The 22,118-nt window shown below is 41.3% G+C and overlaps 1 protein-coding gene across 1 annotated transcript in view; it reads left to right on the forward strand.

Moving 5' to 3' along the window:
• The window catches only part of RYR3 (ryanodine receptor 3), a 525,783-nt gene that overhangs the window by 227,089 nt on the left and 276,576 nt on the right, over nt 1-22,118 (forward strand). Inside the window, exons 4-10 of the mRNA XM_053224214.1 lie at nt 1,447-1,521; nt 3,797-3,875; nt 7,669-7,781; nt 8,656-8,755; nt 12,574-12,667; nt 17,516-17,590; nt 20,157-20,313. Coding sequence (XP_053080189.1) covers nt 1,447-1,521; nt 3,797-3,875; nt 7,669-7,781; nt 8,656-8,755; nt 12,574-12,667; nt 17,516-17,590; nt 20,157-20,313 — 693 coding nt within the window. The remainder of the gene's footprint in view (nt 1-1,446; nt 1,522-3,796; nt 3,876-7,668; nt 7,782-8,655; nt 8,756-12,573; nt 12,668-17,515; nt 17,591-20,156; nt 20,314-22,118) is intronic.

The raw sequence follows: 22,118 nt of genomic DNA on the forward strand, positions 1-22,118 counted from the left end.
AGCAATTCGGAAATAGTACAAAGAGCATTTCGTTGCTCCACCGTATTAAGGTCTGGGGAGCCCTTAAATATCTCTGCAGCTGTGAGGAAAGTGCAGCCACCTTTTTATATACTTATCAGCTTTTTAAAAAACATGATACCCCGTCTATCATTTTTCTTTTCTTTAGGCTCCTGGTATGACATGAAAAGTTATCTCTTCAACAGAGCGACTCTTTTAATCTAAATTGAGTTGAAATAAAATTACTCCAGACCTTATTATTCAGACCTGTGCCTTCTCTCCATACCACCGGCTTTTGCCTTCTTTGCTCATTGCTCTGAGGGAGGGTAGGCACAGGAGAGGACCACACCGCACACTAGCCCCTGTGGTTGCTGGTGTGCAGGTCTAAATAATATTCGGTGCCTAAGAAGTGCTCTTGGCATATAGAAGGAAAATGTTAGAATTTCTCGTTAGGATTAACTTTCATCTCAGGCCTTGGATGTTTTTTGTGCATATTTAGGGATGGGGTCCTATGCTGAAACATCTTTTCCTAAGGGGTATGTGTGATCAAAATTATTTGACTGTGTCTCAGAGCAGGGTAATAGGATGGGGAAGGGATTTAGGCAAAAGGTCGAAAAAGCGGATACCAACAAATTCTAGGACTTCTTTGTGGATTTCAATGTTGTCATGTTACCAACTCAGGAATAACGACAATAAATAATAGTTTTGTCTCCTATCATGTACTGTTGGGTTCAGACCATGGTGGGTGAATCAGACAGATGAAGGGAAAAAGAAGCAGACACAGCAGCTTTATGTTGAGTTGTCTCTTTGCTTGTGCCTCTCCCACTGGGTGGGTTGCCACTGAGTGAACAGCCAAAGTGGAGCTACCTGGGGTGGCAGAGAAGGTACCGAGATGGTCCTGCAGCTGATGGGTCCATTTCTGCACTGCTGGTTGCCCTTTCAAAGTCCTGCATTTCAGAGCTGTCTGCAATGGTGAGATCTGGGTAAATAGGACCCCTTTAAGTGATGGTGCAGAAGGCCACATGCCTTGAAGGGAAAAGACCACAGGGCACAGAATGTGACCATATGCCTGTCCCCCAAGCTGCCTTTCTGTCGCTAGGCTATAGTTACATTTGTTTCTCTCTCTCACTCTCGAATGCTTCTGAGAAGTTTCAAAGGAAGGTAAGCAGTACCTATCTCATTTACACGCTTCTCTGGTAGAACAGCTCGGGTTTCTGCTCATCCTGGGCAGGGGACTTTTCTAAGCCCTCTCCCAAGGATGTTGCATGGCTGTGGTCACCAGTCTCCCCCTCGCCCATAGGCTGGCCACTCGCTTCTAGAATGAATTCTTGGGGAGCTTCGCAATGGGTCTTTCCTTTGTAGTCTGTCTTTGAGAATTCGTGTCCTGCTTTGCTCTAGGGGGGGCCACAAGCGGCCCGTGCTGACATTTTTCCTTGTCCTTCCCCACAGGCAGCACAAGGGGGTGGCCACAGGACCCTGCTATATGGCCACGCGATTCTCCTGCGACACTCCTTCAGCGGAATGGTAAGCACATCTGGATGTCCGCTTTCACCATTCGAGGAGGAGGAAAGAGATGAAGAGGGGAGGAAGTATAGGAAACCAACAAGCATCTAGATTATGTTAACACACAAGTAATTTGGAATGTAAACATTATTGCTTTGCATTTTCTTCATATAACTTACTCATTTTGCAATTAGGGATCTGCCTAATGTCTAACCACTCTCCTCCCCACTCTGGGAAGAAAAAGGACCTTGTCTTTTCTTTTTTTTAATTTAACTAAACCTAACCCTGTCAAGGACAGTGCCTCATACTAGATGCTCAATAAATATTTGTTCAACTGATGAGGAAATAAACCATGAAATAATTCGTTAAGCATAAAAGGATAACCAACAGAGAAGAAAAATCAAATGAGATTTTTATGAAATTTCTACTCTTCTGCTAGCTAACGGAAATGGGATGGTATCCATTGCTTTCAGTCCTGGAATAATTGGAAGGTATTATGTTAATCCAGAGGCTGTAGGAAGATAAGGAGCAAAGCCGTCACAGAAAGCTCATTGAGCTGTAACTAATTAGGGGTCTGGAACCGGAACTAACCAAAATGGTGCTAACTCAGTGTAGCATGAGAAAAAGTGTTCAAGTTTTAAGTAAATAAAATTAGAAAAATCTGGATACTGTAGAACTTTTGCAGGGCACCTTAAGGAGACTATGGTGATCTCAGTCGAATGTAACACGTGCCAGCTCTAATCCTGTTTGCTTCCATCCCTGTATTGCTCATCGTCACTTGTATCAGTGTAAGGGAGGCTCGTCTTCTTTCTCTGGCCCAAGTGGAAAATGTTACATTAATTCAAGACTTCATTTTCACACATTTACACCTGCAGTATGCTCACAGTTCATCTCAAAGCTTGAACTGTCAGATTGGCAGCAGGAGCTGCAGCTGGCTCTTAAATAATTTATTTATGGTGGCTTTTTTTTTTTCTTCCTGAGGACTGGTAAGAAGTTGACCTTTTCAGCCTGAACATTCTTCTGTTGTAGTCTTTCATGGCAGAGGACAGAGAACAAAAGTGACCAAATGGAAGGTTATAGGAGCAGGAGATGGGGACATTTAGAGAGTGGGGAAACTTTGTATCCTGATGATGTCTAGAACTGAGATGGGATCATGTATCTTTCAGAACCTGGTGCTTATCCATAGGGTAAATAAAACCTTAATACCTCTCTTTTCCTACCTGAACAGACTAAACAAAACCTCAAACAGCACGCCTCTCATGGCTTTGACAACTTGGGCTAAAAGCATGGTAGAGATGTGAAGGATTATGTGATTTATTATTATATTTACTGTCCCCCAGGCCCAGAAAAATTTGGATTCACAGTTAACATAAACTCTCTACTAGCTAGTTCTTTTTAGGAGTAGCTCTGAGAATGAAGCCTGTGACATAGGATTTTGGACAATGCAGTGATTCTCCATTTATCTGTTGCAGAGAAGTAGAAGTAGAACTCAGAAACCACATTTCAAGTGCATATCTGCCAACCAATTTGATTCTAAGATCAGCCACTGTGCCTGCCAGTAAAGGGGGCAAGGAACAGGCCATGGCTTTTTTCCATTATTATTTTAAATATCAATGTTAAGTTTTACATGCGCATGCATTTTTATAATCAGTGGCGGGGGGGTTGGGGGGAGGGGATCCCGTACACATTGAGAAGTCCTGAAGCTCATAGAAAGTTGGAAAACCAAAATAAATACAAGTAGGGGAATCATCATGGTCCATCTCACTGTCCAAAGAGAACTTCAGATATCATTTTGGTGTAATTCCTTTTAGCCTAGTTGCCAGACATTTAAGGTTTGTGTACCTGTTAATTGTGCTGTTTTGCATATGTTCCATGCTATTACACACTCTGGATGAATACTCTTAATGGTAACATATTTCATAAAATGAAGGACCAAAGTTTATTAACCTTTGCATTATTCTTGGTTGTAGACGTTCCATTTGTCTCCAATTTAAAAGTTTCTCAGTATCTTTGAACTAAAGCATATTAAATCTGTTTGAAATATTAATTTCAAACTTATATCTGTAGCATATAGTCCTAGAAGTTAAATCACTGGGTCACCAGAGAAGAACATCTTTGAGATTTTAAATACACTAGTAAAAGTAGATCTCAAATGTGTTATACCATTGAATACAGTAAACGAGCCCTTTATACAGTAGCTCAGTATTGAAATTGACAACTGGAAGCCAACTAGTGGTGAGATGCCAAGACCTGATAGAAGAGTATGACTTCACTAGCATCTGCTCTTGTTTCACAGTATCTAACATGTTTGACCACATCAAGATCCCAGACAGATAAACTTGCCTTTGATGTAGGTCTACGGGAACATGCCACAGGTAAGTCAACGTTCCCAGATCTCCTGTTCACTTGGGTCTTGGGCTAAGGGCTTTTGAGAAGGATATTGAATAATAAGTTCTTCATTGGGAATTCCAAACCAAGCAACCAGTGGGGTCAAGAAATAGGTCTGATAAAATTTAGGGGAAAAAGAAAGAAACAACGTGTGATGGAGACACAGTAACTAAGAATGAAGGACAACATAATGCTTTCGCCACAGTCACATACTTTGGGAAACATTGGCTTGTGTTTTGTTTTGTTTTGAGGTCAGTCAAAAATGCTGACAGTCAGGAGGTGGATGCTAAGAAAGGTGGTGACCATGATGCAGATTCTCCCTGGAAACTAGAAATGAAGAAGAGAGGACCAGCATAACTATACATACTTAATAGTTACGGTGTCACAGAAGGGTCTGACTTGCTGTGGGTTATTCCATAGACCAGTGGAGCGATGGGATAGAAGTTGAAAGGAAACACATTTCACCCCAATGAAGAAAACTACTTTGCCATATCTGCAATTATCCAGCACCATAGCAGCTGGCCCTGGGATGTAGGGTGCTCGGTGTGGCTGGAGATATTCATAGGTAATATGACCATCCTTCAAGGACAATGTATATGGAATATCTGCTCCACTTACAGGTTGGGCTATGTATCAATCAGGATTCTTGGTTGCAAATGGCAGAAGTTACTTCAGGTTAGCTCAAACTGAATGAGAATTTGCTGGAAGAAGGTTGGGTAGAACCTGCTCTAAAGCAGAAACCCCAGGCCTGGAAAAAGGATAGGAACAAAGGCCAGAGAAGAGAAAACATCTTAGGTCACACTGCAGGAAGAGTCTAATTTGAATACAATCTTTCATACCATGACAGGAAGTTCCATTGTTGGGTAGCCAAAGGGCAAAATTACATGTTGTTCCAAAATTGTGTCAGTTCATAAGGGAATGATCCAGATTGTCTGATTTTACAGATGATCTAGGGAAAAAAAAAATGAAGTTTTAACGATGTGTGCCTGCCATCTCTGCATTGTGCTCAGGGATTTCTGAGAATTCCTGAGGAGAAGCCCTGCCTCTCCACTTCTCATTTTTGTACAAAGCACAAGAGTGGGCTCCATGATGCTTTTTCTCTTAAAATGAGATTATACTTGCATTTGATTTGAGATTGCTTTGTTTTCAGCTAAAGTGTTATTCTTAAAATATAATTTCCTCTAAGGTATTGTCAACCTTTGCTGATAATTACAAAATGAGTGAAATGCCACACTCACTGATTGTAAGTTGGCCACTATATATAAACCAGCTGTCAGTCTTAGAGCATGTAATCGGAAAAGTCCTATATGTTCATTCTGCTGACATTGGTAGAATGACTTTAGGCTTTTTGAGAGAATCGTTTGCTTTATTTTCTGTGACCCAATCGCTCATTCATTTCAAACTGTTTTATAGAACTGAAACTTTCCCCTGATGGGATTCAATCATATTGGCTGTTCTATCAGTGTCCTCTTATAGAAACATCCACCGTCATCTAGGAGATGTCCTTGGCCTCTCTCCTAGATTCCATGTTTCCTGGATCTCATGTTTTTCTCCCTCATTGGTTTACCACGTCACTTTGGTGGAGCCCATTATCCAGTAGCTTTTACAGAAAAGATCCATGGGAGGTAAATCATCATCTAAGAAGTTTAAATCATGCTTCACAAGTAATTCATAGTATTCTACATTGGAAATAAATTTTTCCTCTGCATCTTGAAGGCTTTCTTCATTTTCTTCTAGCTTAAGGCCTGGCTACTGAGATACCTACATTCAGATTCCCAATCCTTTGTGTATGACCTGTTTATATTTTCTGAGCGCTACTTAAATCTTCTCTTTTGCCCTTCTGTCTAAAATTCCACAGTGATGTGTTTGGGCATGGATCCTTTTTGTTCCAAGTCTCACAGGAAAGGACCCTTTTGTGGGTCTCTCTTCACTGTGGTAGGGACTCAGCGGGCTTTCTCAGTCTGAATGCTTGCCTTCCAGCTTTGGGGAATGTTTAATACTATTTCTTCATTAATTCCTCACTTTGTTTTCTCTGTTCCTGCTTTCTGAAAATCCGCTAGATTGGTTTTCTGATTATCTCTTTACTCCTATTTCTAATGTTTCTCTTCATTCTTTTTTTAAAAAATGTTCAAACATTTATTATTGAGAGACAGAGACAGAGCATGCACAGGGGAGGGGTAGAGAGGGGGAGACACAGAATCTGAAGCAGTCTCCAGGCTCTGAGCAGTCAGCACAGAGCCCAACACGGGGCTCAAACTCGTGAACCACGAGATCATGACCTGAGCCAAAGTCGGATGCTTAACTGACTGAGCCACCCAGGTGCCCCTCTCTTCATTATTTTTGGGAAAAGTTTTCAACTTTATCCTATAAGTCTCTTGTTTCTTTCTCTCTCTTTCAGGATACAAGGGTTTTTCTCCAAAGGGATCATTCCTGGACACTTTCATTGCCATTTCATGAATGAAACTTTTTCTTATCTGAGATGATTAATTAAATGAATTTTTAAAAGTTTTCTTTGGCTCTCCATAATCTTTGTTTTCTCCAAGTCCCTTTGCTCAGTGTTTGTTTTGTTCTTCTCATTCATGTTAGTGACTTGGCTCAGATGTCAGGTGATCCTTGGTGTCCTTTCATGTTTAGATCAAGGCAGTAAAAGCTGACCGGAAGCCCTGAATGTGTGGCTGTGGCTTGCCATCTGTTAAGCCTTACTTTTGGGTAATCTGTCAAGGATTACGCATTTCACTGGAGATGCCCAGACAATAGTATTTTTTATCTTGGGTGGTTGGGCTTCCCTAAAGAGGAATCCTTGAATTTGAGGTGAGGAGAAGACTTAGGATCACAGCTGGTGTATGAGGAATAGAGGCCCAGGGAAAGGAGCTGGGGCTTTACTAATCAGGGCATAAAATGTTAACAATTCTCTATTTTTAGCAGTAGTTTTTACTTTCTTGTTTGACAGTGCTTGATATTACAAAACCATAACTTTAATGGTTGGTCATTCCATGGATTTAACTCTTAATCTTCTGTAGGGTAGAGAAGGAGGGGTCATCTGGCTGTGCTGGGTATAGAGAAGGATGCCAGGTGATAAAAATTCCTTTATAGCTTTTAGCCAATTCTCCTGCTTTCAAGCCCATCTTCTGTTGCTACCTTCACAAGTAACTTATCTCCCATTCCAGAGACTTCCTGAGAAATTCGAAGCAGGGATGACCTTATTTCTTGAGATCAACTTCTCCCTTTTCTTACTTAAGGACTTGGGTGTTAGCTTGTCTATGCTGAAAGCATCTGTCTGCTTTCCTTTTGCCAAATTGTCCATTTCACTTCTTTGCTATGAACTTCTCACCTGTTGTCTGAGTCTTTGTAGATTCAGGCCTTTTGAAAATCTCTGATGTTTTAAGTAGAATTACTCACGTTTCAGTAGAATTTCAGGGAGAGTATGGCAAAAAATAAAAGTGTGTAAGTAGTCAGTAGACTCATGAAGTCAGTTCTTAAAGATTTGTAAGGACCTATGATGGAAACATTTTTCTGTATGTATTAAAAATACTGAAAAGCTTCTGTAGTTTCTGGATTCCAATACTCTCTCCCAAACTCTGTTTTCCTGTCACTGGAAAAAATGAAAATGATAAGACAGTCGAGCAGGTATGGGGCTAAATAGAAATTGAGGTCTGGAGTTTGTATGTGTGTGCACATGTGTGCTTGAGGGATTGTTCTCAGGAGAAAGGAGAATGAGGGACTGACTTAGGGACACTGGTTTCCATGAAGCAATGACTAACTCAAGGAGCATTTATGTAGGAGAAGCCTGTTGGTGGACCATACATCCTGCTTCCAAACAGAGATCCGAGGGAGAGAAAGTTCGAATTGGTGATGACCTCATCCTCGTCAGCGTGTCCTCTGAAAGATACCTTGTAAGTACTTCCTACCAGGCATCTTTTCATTTCTAGAATATTTTCCTTTAGGAACTAATGGCCAAGGCGAACTGAGCCACAATAGGATGGGTACGTTAAGAAACTTTTACGTGGTGTACTGGAGAGGTGGTTGGATTCTCTCCCTTGTCACATTCTCATGGGGCCTGGAATTTAACTGTTCGTTATCCTTTCAGAGTAAGATACTGGGCCCATCGAACTCTGCCAAAATGCCCTGGGCACTTTCTGAGAAAACCAACGTGAGCTACTATTACTCTGAATTTCTCACGTGGTTTAGTTCTTGTCCAGTGAACCAGCCAAAAAGAACAGGATCTAGGAAAATAAGCTTATGTTGGAGGAATGGAGAATTTAAAATGCTTTTGGCAAATGGGATGTCACAGTGGTTGAAAGATGCCGGTGAGATTTTGCACCTGGGGATGAGTGTTAGGCTCCCTCGGGTGTCTGAATATCAGAGAAGTGTCTAGAGATAAGTTTTTAAGCTTCTCAGCACCCATCTTGCCAGCAGATTTTACTTTGCCTAGAACAAATGCTGGAGTAATTGTTCCCATTTGTGAATTCTCTTCTCCCAGCAAGAACAGACATTTTATGACTTCCTGTTGAATCGGGGATCCAGCTGAGGGGATGAAGTCAACACTTGTCTGCCTCCTCTGTGGCAGAAAACTTCCTCTTCCCTGAAGGAAGTGTCCCCCTTTGAAGCATGCTTCTGGATTGGGTGTAGCAGTCTCCCACAGGCTATGCAGAAAGAGCCTGATGACAGTGAGATTCTTTAACTCAATCCTTGCGGTTTTGGGTGAGCTGCTTCTGCCAGGACCAGGCCAGTTATTTAAAGGACGTCTCATTTCTGTTTCTGCTGCAGCATCTCTCCGTATCAAATGGGAACATACAAGTGGATGCCTCTTTTATGCAAACACTCTGGAATGTACATCCCACGTGCTCAGGAAGTAGCATCGAAGAAGGTGTGCTTTTTTTAATATGCATTCAGCCCTCAGCCTTCCAGTCTTTCTTGAGCTGTATATATTGACATTTTCTGCTGCTTCCCAGCTCCTACCTAATGCCTTGCTACACAGCTAGCATTATTTTAGTCCACCTGAATGTCTTTCTCTGACGCGGGTGTGGATTATTTTCTGTCCTGATTTCTGATTACATGGACATTCCTGACAACATCTTTTAATCCTTTAGAGCCCACCATTGTTTTAGTACTTATGCATGCAGGATTTGGATATGTACTTTTCCTCTCCTGCTGACTTCTCATTTTCATTTATGGTTACTAGTTATCAGTGTTATAGGCCCCAGCCACTTCAGTCTTGGAAGAGATTATTTGCCAAGAAGGTGATACTGTGACCATCTTTCCAGAGATCGTAGGAAGGACTTTCTCCATAATAAAAGTGTGTTTGGTCATTTGTTTCTACTTGTGTTTTTGCAGGGCCATTTCACAATAACAAAATGTTCTCAGTGTTTTATTCTTCCCTTGAAAGTAAGATCCTCAAAGTTTGTTCAACATATCCTATTTCTTGGAGCTGGCAAAGTCAATGCACCTTTCAAGTTACAGAATTAATATACTGGCCTTACCTTATTCATGGGTAGTATTGCAACTGAGCAGAATAATCAAATGCCAGTGACCCTGTAGGTTATCATATTACATTTTGGCACCTTACAGCAAGATCAGAATTTTAAAGAAATACTACTACTGTGGCTTTAATCCGATTTTTAATCTTGAGCCCAGTAGTTTCAAACTAGGAATGCCCTTCTATGATGACATGTTTGAAAATAGAGGGAAGCCTAAGGGTGTCAAGGCAATGCTCCAGTTTTAGAAGGCATCGTGTTGTAGCTGAATAGTCAGGAAATGACAGATTTTTAACTCTGTCCGCAACTCATGGAAGGCTTTAAAAAGGCAGGCTATGCTTAGCCCTCTTCTTTTACACCGAAACTAACTCACCACCCTGAGTCTGTTGTTATTGCCTTTCTGTAAGAAATCAAGAAACTGGGGTTCAGTCTTCTTGAAGGAAGAGTCTTGACTTACTCTTCTCCATATTTTTCGTTTTCACTGGAGGAGTAAAATTATTTCCCAGTCCCAACAGACAGCTTGTGGAGATTAATTAAGGAGTGTTTGCAAATCACATAATAAAGGTCCTTATCGAAGTTTTGAGTGCCCTTGTAATTTAGCCTGGAAAGCTCATCACCTGAGTCATCTGGCCCTGCAGAAAATGCCCTCTCAGCATCCCCTGGTGAGAAGCCCACTTCAGCCCTGAGAGCATAAGTGATCCTCCTCATGACCCTTCTTTCCTGAATATTGCCCTCATAGATTTCAATTAGGAAGAGCCATAATGCACCAGCACTTGGCGATTTTCTGTGTGAATAGAATATTGATTGGAGAAGCCTGAGGACTGCAAAGGATAGATCCAAATGGGGCGTGGCCTCACCATCATGAGATGACCGAGAGGTTAATCAAGAGCATGATCATGGAAGATTTTAATTTTTCGAAATAAATTGGCTGTTAAGATTTCCCCTACAGTATATCATGAATCATTTTAATGCAAAAGAGGTTGTACAAGTGAAACTCTTAGTATAGTAAGGTAGAGGAAAATTGGGGAAGGATTTGTGAATATTCAAGGAAAGTTTAAGAAGAACTTGCCTCGCCTGGTTAAAAAAAAGTGAACAATGGAATATCACACTGTCCCTGTACAAAATACATTGATAAACAGCCCTTTCTCCTTTGGCATGTTTCTCTTTCTTACTGTTAATTCAACACCCAGAATACTTCGGTAGTCCCTAGTATGATATAGCTGTGTGATTTTTTTTTTTTTTTGTAAGTCCTGATGCAGACATTGAGCATATATTAAGTCCATATGTCTCCTGAGATCAGACTGGCCTAGAGAATTTTTTTTACCTAAAGTGATAACAAATTTACAAATTTTGCTTTCTTCGTACAAGTAAACCTCAGACTAGAGTCCTGCTCCTAGTATGTTTTTTGAATTAAGGCTCAGAATTTATTTGAAGACTAATGGGTCATCATGCACTTAAAGCTCATTGTTTTCCATACATCTTGCAACTCTGTGGCTGTTGAGATTCCTTATGCTGAAAGCTAAGTGCTTATCGGTAGTGGCTCACTCACTGTGGGATACTGGAATGTCATTTTGCCTCCCCTTGGTGCTGTGGGATGGGCATCCAGGTTTTATCTGTGTCTGTTAAATGCATTTGAAAGCCAGCTTCCCCTAAGACAGCTCTTTTTTTATATATATGTTTTTTTTTAATATATGAAATTTATTGTCAAATTGGTTTCCATTACAACACCCAGTGCTCATCCCAAACGATGCCCTCTTCAATACCCATCACCTACCCTCCCCTCCCTCCCACCCCCCCCCAATCAACCCTTAGTTTGTTCTCAGTTTTTAAGAGTCTCTTATGCTTTGGCTCTCTCCCACTCTAACCTTTTTTTTTTTTCCTTCCCCTCCCCCATGGGTTTCTGTTAAGTTTCTCAGGATCCACATAACAGTGAAACCATATGGTATCTGCCTTTCTCTGTATGGCTTATTTCACTTAGCATCACACTCTCCAGTTCCATCCACGTTGCTACAAAGGGCCATATATCATTCTTTCTCATTGCCACATAGTACTCCATTGTGTATATAGACCACAATTTCTTTATCCATTCATCAGTTGATGGACATTTAGGCTCTTTCCACAATTTGGCTATTGTTGAGAGTGCTGCTATAAATATTGGAGTGCAAGTGCTCCTATGCATCAGTATTCCTGTATCCCTTGGGTAAATTCCTAGCAGTGCTACTGCTGGGTCATAGGGTAGGTCTATTTTTAATTTTTTGAGGAACCTCCACACTGTTTTCCAGAGCGGCTGCACCAGTTTGCATTCCCACCAACAGTGCAAGAGGGTTCCCGTTTCTCCACATCCTCTCCAGCATCTATAGTCTCCTGGTTTGTTCATTTTGGCCACTCTGACTGGCGTGAGGTGATAGCTGAGTGTGGTTTTGATTTATATTTTCCTGATGAGGAGCGATGTTGAGCATCTTTTCATGTGCCTGTTGGCCATCTGGATGTCTTCTTTAGAGAAGACGACAGCTCTTAGTAACAGTTTGCTGATCTCCTTCCCAGCTTCCTCTTTATTCCCCATGGCTGCAATTTGATTGGGATTTTGCCACAAAATGGACACATCAAGATTGTAAGAGCTTATCCAGGAATTTTGTGTTGGATGTATTTTCATCCTAAGCAACTAGAAAATCCTTCCCTTCCTAATACTAGCAACATAATTTTCCTTGTAATGATGTGAATCGACACTTTTCACCCTACATTTTGATGTTGGACTTGCTCATCTCTGAGATTCTATTTAACTTTCAATGTTAGAATTGTTTTGACTTTCTTGGGGCACCTGGGTGGCTCAGCTGATTGAGCCTCCGACTCTCTTGATTTTGGCTTGGGTCATCATGCCAGGGTTGTGGGATCGAACCCCACATGGGGTTCTGTGCTGTGTGTGGAGCCTATTTGGGAGTCTCTGTGTGTGTGTGTGTGTGTGTGTGTGTGTGTGTGTGTGTGTGTGTGTGTGTGTCTCTGTCTCTCTCTCTCTCAAATAAAACAAAGAATTTTGACTTTGTTGTCTTTCCTTCCTGAGGCCAGAATTCATGGAATCTGCCATTTTCCAAATGCTTCTTTCTTGGTGTTTTCTATAACTGACTCAACGCTGTGTGAATTTATCCTTTTTAAACCTGGTGTTCTCATTATTAAATTTCCCGTCAGCTCATAGTAGAATATAATTTTCTCACAGGTTACCTACTTGGTGGGCATGTAGTACGTCTCTTCCATGGTCATGATGAGTGTTTGACGATACCATCTACAGACCAGAATGACTCCCAGCACAGGTAAGCTGATAGCATCATCCTTTTCCTAGGTGTTTCAGTCTCGGGTGACTCGGACTAATCCACAGATGAATTCTGTAAGCATTGGTCAGTGGACATCAACCGTACCCAGCCATGGTATTGTAAAACAGGAATGGCAGTGCCCTGGAGCTCAAGCACAGGAGTACCTGGCCACACCTGTTGCTTCTTAGGCAAGCAGTTCTGTAATGCTTCCCAGTGCCTTCATTTTCTTTAAGTGCTTCTCTGAGGAGTTTCTGGTAGCATTCATTGTAGATTGAAGCACCCGCTAATCTTTCTAGTGAGTTTGTGCACTTAACTCATTCACCGGGCGCTTCAAAGGCAGATCATCTCTCTTTTTCCCCTCTCAGGTGCTAAGTAATTGAGGTGGAGTTTGGTGATTTCATTTTGCTTATTACTAAATAGGATTGGAGAAACCAAATAACAGTATCCAACAGGAGCTAGATTTAGCAGGGATGGTGCCAAGGGACACATGTAGATGACACTTCTGAGGGTGATGCTTTCTGTGATCCTCTGCTTAACTCCTCAACGAATGCTTTTCAAAAATTCAAAACCAGGAGATAGACGATACTAATCCAGGTCTTAAATTCATTCTGCAGTGTCCCTTGGTAGCCTGTTGATCACCAAAGGAACAGAGCCCAAAAAGCTTGACCCCTGTAACTATAGAAACATGGTAAATAATTAAAAAAATAAAATTGGATCCAAATTAGGTGGAATTTGTGACAGCAGTGGGTGATCTCCCAGTGGTAATACATTCTATGTTTTTGTGAATTGCCTGTGGGAACCTTGTTAACTGCATTTCTTTTACTTCATTTGACACATGGGATCAGGTCCTCACAACTAAGAGATCCTCTAGCTCAGGCTCCTGCCAAAGGTCAATTACCGGCTGCTTTCAGGTGGCAGCTTAGAAGCCAGGCTGCTGACACTCCCACCAGTGCTTGTTCCTGATCCGATGAGCTATAAAAGGACCTTCAGGAGCAGAGCAGTGTGCTCAAACATGTTAATGTATGTCTTAGAAACCATGCATTGGCAGTACGTATCCCTATTGTGCTGAATCTCTTCCTACTTGCTCTGTCCTCTGAATATCTCTCCATGGGAACCAGATGTGACCCAGAACACTGTCTAGATGCATAAAGTACAGACCTGTGGCAAGTGCCTAATTAATTCACTGACTTCCTCCCTGGCATTGGTCCAGTTAACTGACAGTTATCTCTGAGATACGGTGTTAGGCTGACCTAATTTCCTTAGAATTAAGGATTCCCTACCCTAAATAATGTCATGTGATTGTATGCAATGGTGATTTTCTTTTTCTTGATTTTAAATGGTAAAATGATGCAATAGCCCAGGTACTATCTTTTAAATATTCTGCACTAAAGGGAAGATTTGCAGGTGGGTAAAGACCTGAAATTTTAGGAATTTTGCAGTCAGCTACCTCTAAGATGGAATACATCTGAACTCGTTCTTTCTTCCTATTCCAGTTCTTCTTGAAAGGGCAGGAATTTGGAAAAAAAGAAATAACCTTGTGCATGACCCTTGACCCGCCCTCCCCCGCCCCTCCCCCATCCCCAACACACACACATTAAATTTGAACCAAATTAGTAGCAGCCTGGGCAGAAACTCTGCTTGGAGAAGCCCACCTTTTGGTGGCCATTCCTGGCGAGTACTTTAACAAGAGCCTGATGAAAAAGGAAAGACTGTACAAATATTTGAAAGGAGGTGCTGGGAAGAGTGAAACAGATGGAGAGGAATTTCCCAAATGGCATCCTGAAGCAGGCATGCATGCCATCATTGAAATAAGACAAAGGTGACCTTCCCTTGGTTGAGGATTCTACAGGATCTAATATGTATTTGGGGGGGGGGGGGGGGGATTTTACAGGTAAAATAGCCTTATCCCTTTCCTTTATAAGGAAGCATGAAGGGGTGAGTAAGCAGCTATTCATTATACTACAACCTGAGATTCTGTGTCAGTGGGTCTCAATCAAAAGAGGATGCAACCTCGTCATTGTCTTGTGGTGTCAGGAAAATCCTCAGAACTGGCCAGGATGGCCAGGAATACTGAAATCTGGGAGACAACAAAGGAATAGGGAATCAAGAATGCACTAAAAGACACCAGCAGCCATGAAGGCGTGCAGGTGATTCCAGAGTAAGGGTGCTGACTTTCCAGAGGAAATCATTTCTATTCCTTCTAAAGCCTGAAAGCAGCAGGCCGGGTAGAGTAACAATCTAGCATTCTGAGATCTGGTCTTTGGCTGTGCCTCTGGCTTGTCAAGCACCCTGGGGTAAGTCACTTAACCTGTTAAAGCTGAGGCTAAGCTGTCAGCCAAGCTTTCAAAGTTCCTCAGCTCACCACCCACTCTACACTTCTCCTTGGGTAATTGTCTTATAGAACAAGAACAGGTTGTTTCAACCTCTGTAACCTTACAAGATTAAATGGAGCAGGCTGCCCTCAAGTTTCCCAGGTGGGAGGGACTAACCTTCCAGAATTCTTCAGATGTCAGAGGGAGAGAATTCTGTAACCCTGTGACCTGGGGTGAGCTGCTCCTACCCTCTTCACCTGAGAGACACTTCCAGTCCTGAGTGGGGAGACACATAAATGAAAACCTCAGCAAGTGCGGGTGAGTAGGAGGTCAGCACAATGCCATTACCATTCTAGGCTTGGCACAGAGACACCTGGGCAGTTAGAGCTCTCAAGTCACACAGGATTTCTTTCTTAATGTTTACTGTGTGTTTCCTGATTCCATATACATTTGGACAAGGTTTAGAATGTGTTCTATAATCCCACCACCCAGAGGCAACCACTATTAACATAACATTTCAGTGTTTCTGTGCCATGTAATGTGTTATTCTATATTTGACATAAATATCTGTATTTAAAAAAAATTTTTTAAGTTTATTTGAAGAGAGAGTACACAAGTGAGGGAGGAATGGAGAGAGAGGGAAAAAGAGAATTCCAAGCAGGCTCTGCACTGAAAGTGCAGAGCCCGAGGTGGGGTTCGAACTCACGAATCGTGAGATCATGACCTGAACCGAAATCAAGACTTGGATGCTTAACTGACTGAGCCACCCAGGCACCCGTATAAACATCTGTATTTAAACAAAATTTGGATGGGGGCCCCCTGGGTGGCTCAGTTGGTTAAGTGTACAACTTCAGTTTAGGTCATGATCTCATGGTTCGTGAGTTCAAGCCCCATGTTGGGCTCTGTGCTGACAGCTCAGAGCCTGGAGCCTGCTTCAGATTCTCTGTCTCTGTCTCTGTCTCTCCCCCCCCCCCCCCACTCATGCTCTATCTCTCTCTCAAAAATAATTTTTTTTAATTTTGGGTAAATTCATCTATGAATATTTTTGTGCATGTCCTTTACTTTAAAAAACACATTACCTTTTCATAACCATTCTGTGACTAAAGTCCTAAATCAGGCTCATTTTATAGATAACAAAGCTCTGTACAGAGCTGTGAAGGGACTTAACAAGGTCACACACCTAAGAGAGTCAGACGGAGGTCTGCCCAACTCCCAAGCCGCTATTTTCAACCAACTCAAAATGATGTTACTTATTCAGATAAAAAATAATAATTGCCCATTTTCTCCTCATCTCTTCTGATTACCTGTTGTGTCAAAATCTAGATCAAGATCCTCAGGGAGCTTGAGTGATTCAGTTGTAGTATAGAGAAACCTTCTGTGGTGGAGGTGGGATTTTAAATTAGTGCAGTTAAATGCAATTAAACGACCAGTCTTGATCTAAGGTCACAAGATTCTCAAAAAGAGCCTGGATTCAGTATACCAGGTAATCTGGGACCACTATTCATGAGACATACTCTTCAACAAGGATAGTTAACTTACATGTGTAGGTTGGTCCCTATTGTATGGCTTGAAAAATAGAGTTTACTGATCATCAGATAAATATCAAGCAAACCCAAATCAAGGGACATTTTACAGAATACCTGACCACTACTCCTCAAAATTGTCAAAGTCATGGAAAATAAGGAGAGACTAAGAACAGGCCAGAGGAAACAAGGGAGACAGGACAGCTAAATGCATTGTGGTATTCCTGGATTGGATCCTGGAACGGGAAAATAAATATTAATGGAAAAACTGCTGAAATCCAAGGCAAGCCTTGATTAGCTAGCGATGACATAGCAATGTTGGTTTGTTAGTTTTTACAAATGTAACATGTACATTTATGTGTAGTATAGCTAACATTAGGAGACAGTGAGACTATATACTTCTTTCTACTATCTTTGCAACTTTTGTAAACCTAAAATTACTCCAAAATAAACAACTTTATTTAAAAATACATCAAAAGATTATCTTTAATAGAGAAAAGGAGACGACAGCACAGTGATAAAATTATGGACACTATAGCAATTGAGCATAAAGCTTTTTGTTCTGGACTTCCTAGAATAATGGAAGTGAATTCATACTGTACTGTATATATGTTTTAAAAGTACGAATACATTTTTTAAGAGATGGAAAACTACATCAAAGAGCTTAACCTAAAAGAATTGGAGCATTCGGTATCTGCTCTGATGGTTATGTGAGTGATTAGGCTATTTTGACTGTGCAAATGGAGACGGTCCTTTTCATCATACCCCTGACGGTCCATGAGTGTCCATTATCTGTTGTGGTGAGCAGTTCCCTCCCCCATAGCACCTTTTTTCCCTCCTAAGAGGTTGAGACTGGGAAATTGTTCTTCTCTTTGAGTCAGCTTTTAGTTTTGCTGACTCTACGAGGGCTTAGAAAAGCGGCAGGGTTTGAACAATCTCTGCCGGGAGCTGTCCCCTCCCCGGTGCTGATCAGTGTCAAGCTCAGAGGAGCTAATCTCCAACTCTCCTCACAGGAGGATATTCTATGAAGCTGGGGGAGCTGGGACACGAGCCAGATCTCTGTGGAGAGTGGAACCCCTTCGGATAAGGTAATGTGAAGGGCTTGGGTGGTGCTCTTTTCGTGATTATTTTCTTTTCCTATACTCTCCATTTTCTTAAATATTTCATTTGTTCCACATCACCTGGCAAACTCTCAAAAGTTCCTTGGCCCAGAGCTAAGTTTTGAAATTTTCCTGAGTTTGTTTTCAAACAACAGTAACACACACACACACACACACACACACACACACTGAAGCCAGAGGACTCTGCTGCCCTGAACCCAGCCCCCAGGTCTTACTGCCCTTGCAGTGACCGGGTTATAAAACGTGAGTTTGGATATGTCTGCTGAAAGTCATCAAAGTATTTTTCCCATTTGCTTTCTTGAACAGATTCTCTGAAACCCAGCTAGTGTTTCTCTTCTCAGTAGTATGGTTGTCTCCAGTGGAACATTAGCTTTAAATGACAGAACTAGTGGTTGTGATGGCAGGAGGTAGAGAAGACTAAAGCATCACTGCAAATGTAGCTGTGAGGAAAACCGTATTTACCTGACTTGTCAGAAACAATTTTGTGCCTGGGGTGGAACGAACAGGAGGCTGAGACTTGAGCTGTGTGCCTGAGTAAAAACATGTGGTCTCCAAACATTAAAGTACAAAGCAGCATCCAGTAATCTCTGGGCTGTTATTTTGCTGAGAGGGATTGCAAGTCAGGCTAGAGATGAACTGCTTGGGATAACAGAGGAGGGAAAGGTGTTTGGTTTTCCTTGTCAGCCTTTTCCACTGGCTCTCTGCTCAGTCTCTCCCTGAATATATGTTCATTGTGAAAGTCTCTCTTGTGAGGGTATATGCCTCCAAGGTGGTCTTCAAGCTAATCTGTAGAAATCAGAAGAAAATATTAGAACTTAGGCACACAGATACATTTAAATTTTTTACTGAGAACAACTCTTTGGAAGTTTCTGGTTTAAAGAATACTGGTTCTAAGGATCACCCACTTGTTAGCTGGCTCAGGGCATTTGTATTCTCTCCCAGCCCTGTTAAAAAGCTTGCAATAACATACTCACATTCTCGGGATATTAAGCGTTGGTTCTTGCTTAATGGACTTCTTTAAAATGTCAAAATAGGTATGTATATATAGTTTCAGTTAAGGTTGTTTATTTCCCTAGAGGTCTAACCATGAGATTTTATTCTAACTTAAAAGATAATGAGCTCAGTTGTTCAGTAGATAAGTGCTCCCCAAATACTTACGGTGACTTTTGTTGAATGCCAACATTTTGATGTAGGTCCATCGAAAGGTTTCCACTCAAACACGAGGTCTCTCTTACCTTAATCATCTAACCTCGCTTTATTTTTTTCCACAAAATGTATCCCCTTCTAACACAAATACATACACACACACACACACACACACACACACACACACACACTTCTTTATTCTCTGCCTCTCCCTGGCAAGTGTAAACTGCACAAATATTTTTACTATTTCTCTTAAAGATGGCATTCTTTGTGGTAGTAGAATGTTTGAATTGAGATAGCACATCAGAGATGACTTTGTTTTCCCAGAAATGAGCTTTCTTTATAAGGTATTCTTTTCATGTGTTTTTATGTATCAAGAAATTTCAGAGGAGTGAAGGAAAAATTGGAAGCCTCAGACTTCCAGTTGCATTAAATTGTTGTCTTGTCCCAAGATCATCATCATTGTTGGTGTTCTTTTTTTTTTTCCTTTTTTTCCCTTATTTTTATTGAAGTATAATTACCATACAATGTTATATTAGCTTCAGATGTACAATATGATTCAATAATTTTATACGTTACTGGATGCTCATTAAGATAAGTGTATGCTTAATCCCCTTGATCTATTTTACCCATACCCACACCCACCTCCTCTCTAGGAACTACCAGTTTGTTCTGGATTTGAGAGTCTATTTTTGTCTCTTTGTTGTTGTTCATTTGTTTCTTCAATGTCACATATGAGTGAAATCATAAGGTATTTGTCTTTGACTTATTTCAGTTAGCATTACACCCTCTGGATCCATCCATGTTGTTGCATATGGCAAGACCTCATTTTATATAGCTAAATAATACTCCATTTTGTGTGTGTGTGTGTGTGTGTGTTATTAAAAAGGTATGGTGTGTGTATATATGTATGATTATAAGTACACATACTTATTCATCTGTGGATGGATACTTGCATTGCTTTTATGTCTTGGCTGTTGTAAATAATGCTGCAATAAACATAGGGGTGCATGTATCTTTTTGAATTAGTATTTTTGTGTTCTTTGGGTAAGTACCCAGTAGTGTGATTACTGGATCATTGGGTAGTTCTACTTTTAATTTTCTGAGGAAACTCCATACTGTTTTCCACAGTGGTTGTACCAGTTTGCATTCCCACCAACAGTGCACAAGGATGCCTCCTCATTGGTGTTAAGAGAGGCCACAAGAGAAGTACCATGCTGAGTTGTCAGCAGACCTGAAATCCTAAAGCAAGCCAGGAGACAAGTGCTTTGTCCCTTAAGGAAGAGGGTTTAAAAGTCTGCTAGCATGTGGAAGAAAGCACAGGAGAAATATTGAAATAGACATAGTTTTGTGTAAATGCAGTTTCTTGTCTGTTTCATCTGCCCAGTTGGAGTGGCAGTAACATCAGATGGGGCCAGGCTTTCCGCCTCCGGCATCTCACCACAGGCCACTACCTGGCCTTGACAGAGGACCAAGGCCTTATACTGCAGGACCGGGCGAAGTCAGACACCAAGTCCACAGCCTTCTCTTTCCGGGCTTCCAAGGTAAGGTGTGATGAAGTCGACTTTGACCTCATTTAAGAGTGAAAGCTCTGAAACTTCCAGAAAGCACTATGGCTGAAAAGAAAGTGGGCTGGAACAAGAAATTCAGCCTTCTGATAAACACTTTCTTCTTCCATCCTTTGAATTGAGTATAGAGGGGAAGGATCACAGGGATGGGCACTATTGCTCACAGGCTAATGAAAAATGTTGTTTAATATATTCTAAGTTGTTTTTAATACTTGGAAACATATGCTTCAGTCCTATAAGGCAATAAGAACATGGAAGCATGAGTTTTAATGCTATATTTGTTTAAAGCAAGGCGGCAATCTCTTTCAGAAAGATGCAGAGAAGACATAATTCTGAACATGACCTCTTCTTGCAGTTATTTGTATTATACAAAGTCACCAGTACCTTCTTCATCTTTTTCCTAGGTTGTCTCTTCTCTCTGCTCTCACCCATCCATCCCCAACCTCCATTAAAAGCAGACCCTCTGGTAGTTAGGTTAACTGCAACATGTAGCTTTGCCTTCTGATGTGTATATAGGCATCTGTTTTTTAAAGACTTCTTTCTATCCTTAACATCTAGCTAGGTTTTTAACTCTGCATAACTCAGAGCTGGATCTAGTTGGATGGTCAGAATTGCATGCTGAGCTAACTTCTGACAGAGAGTTGGATGCTCTGTCACTTTATGATTGTTCTGGAAAGATCACGCAAGCATCAGAAAGGCTGTGCACAGATGCATGCCTAGTTATCAGGGAGCCTCCACCTCCTAATGAGACAGTTCGACATCTCTTTTGGGGGTTTCATCTCTAGTTTTGTTCTTTGCTCTTTTCCAGAAATAGATCTTGATTTGTGTTCCCAACACGATTCCAGGAAGGGGTGGTTGATGATTCTGTTCATGTAGGACTCGGTGTGAAGCTGACAGATGAATTTTCCATGGGCAGCTCAACTTCTCAATGAATCAAAGGAAGACAGTCTTCCACCATTGCCCTTCTTTGAAGCAGGGGGCTCAGACTCATTTTTTCCTTCTTTTTTATGGTCCCAGAGTCTTTATAGGCAGAGAATCTCTTTGGCATATAGGTTTTTCTCCCCAAATGGCCATATATCAGAGTTAGGCTATTTCCACACCTTTATTTCAAACATTAACATATATAAACTTCTTACCCTAAATTTTTCTCAGATATCACCTTCCATCTGCTTCTCCTTAAATGTTGTGTTGGCTCCTTGACTTCATTCTGGTTTTCTGACCATATCTCCTTTATGTTACCTTTATTTAAGTTTTTTAGGGTTGCCAGCAAAAGAAAGATTTTAAATATAAACATATATCTGTGTAGCAAAACATTTTGGGCTCCAGGAAGTTGTTTATGGCAGTGTAACTTGCTAAAAACTCAGTGAAACAAAGCAACAAAAAAGGTCCAAAGAACAGAGACAAGCAAGATCATATTCTTCCCTAAGACACAACTTGGACATGGGGTGTAGGGGGCAACAGCAGATGTGGGAAGTTAAAAAAAAATCTGGGGGAAAAATGATTTATTATAGCAGATGACCAAGTAAATGCCTTTCTAAGAATGCCAGCTTGGCTTTTTCTCTCTTTGAGTGCTCTACCGTGATTCCCTCAGCCCATTCTAGATAGGCTGAGCTGGATGGATCCGTGACACTGAGGTCTTTACTGTTTCAGAAGGGGCTTTTCTTACTATAGCAGACATTCAGGTGGCCTTCCAGGCAGCTGGCAGAATCCTGTCCCAAGGGGATTCTTGCATTCCATTCCTTTCTTGGCTCAGCCTTGTGTAGGATGGCTTGGTGCTTGCC

The sequence above is a fragment of the Acinonyx jubatus genome, chromosome B3, assembly GCF_027475565.1.
Source record: "Acinonyx jubatus isolate Ajub_Pintada_27869175 chromosome B3, VMU_Ajub_asm_v1.0, whole genome shotgun sequence".
In the NCBI taxonomy this organism is placed as follows: domain Eukaryota; kingdom Metazoa; phylum Chordata; class Mammalia; order Carnivora; family Felidae; genus Acinonyx; species Acinonyx jubatus.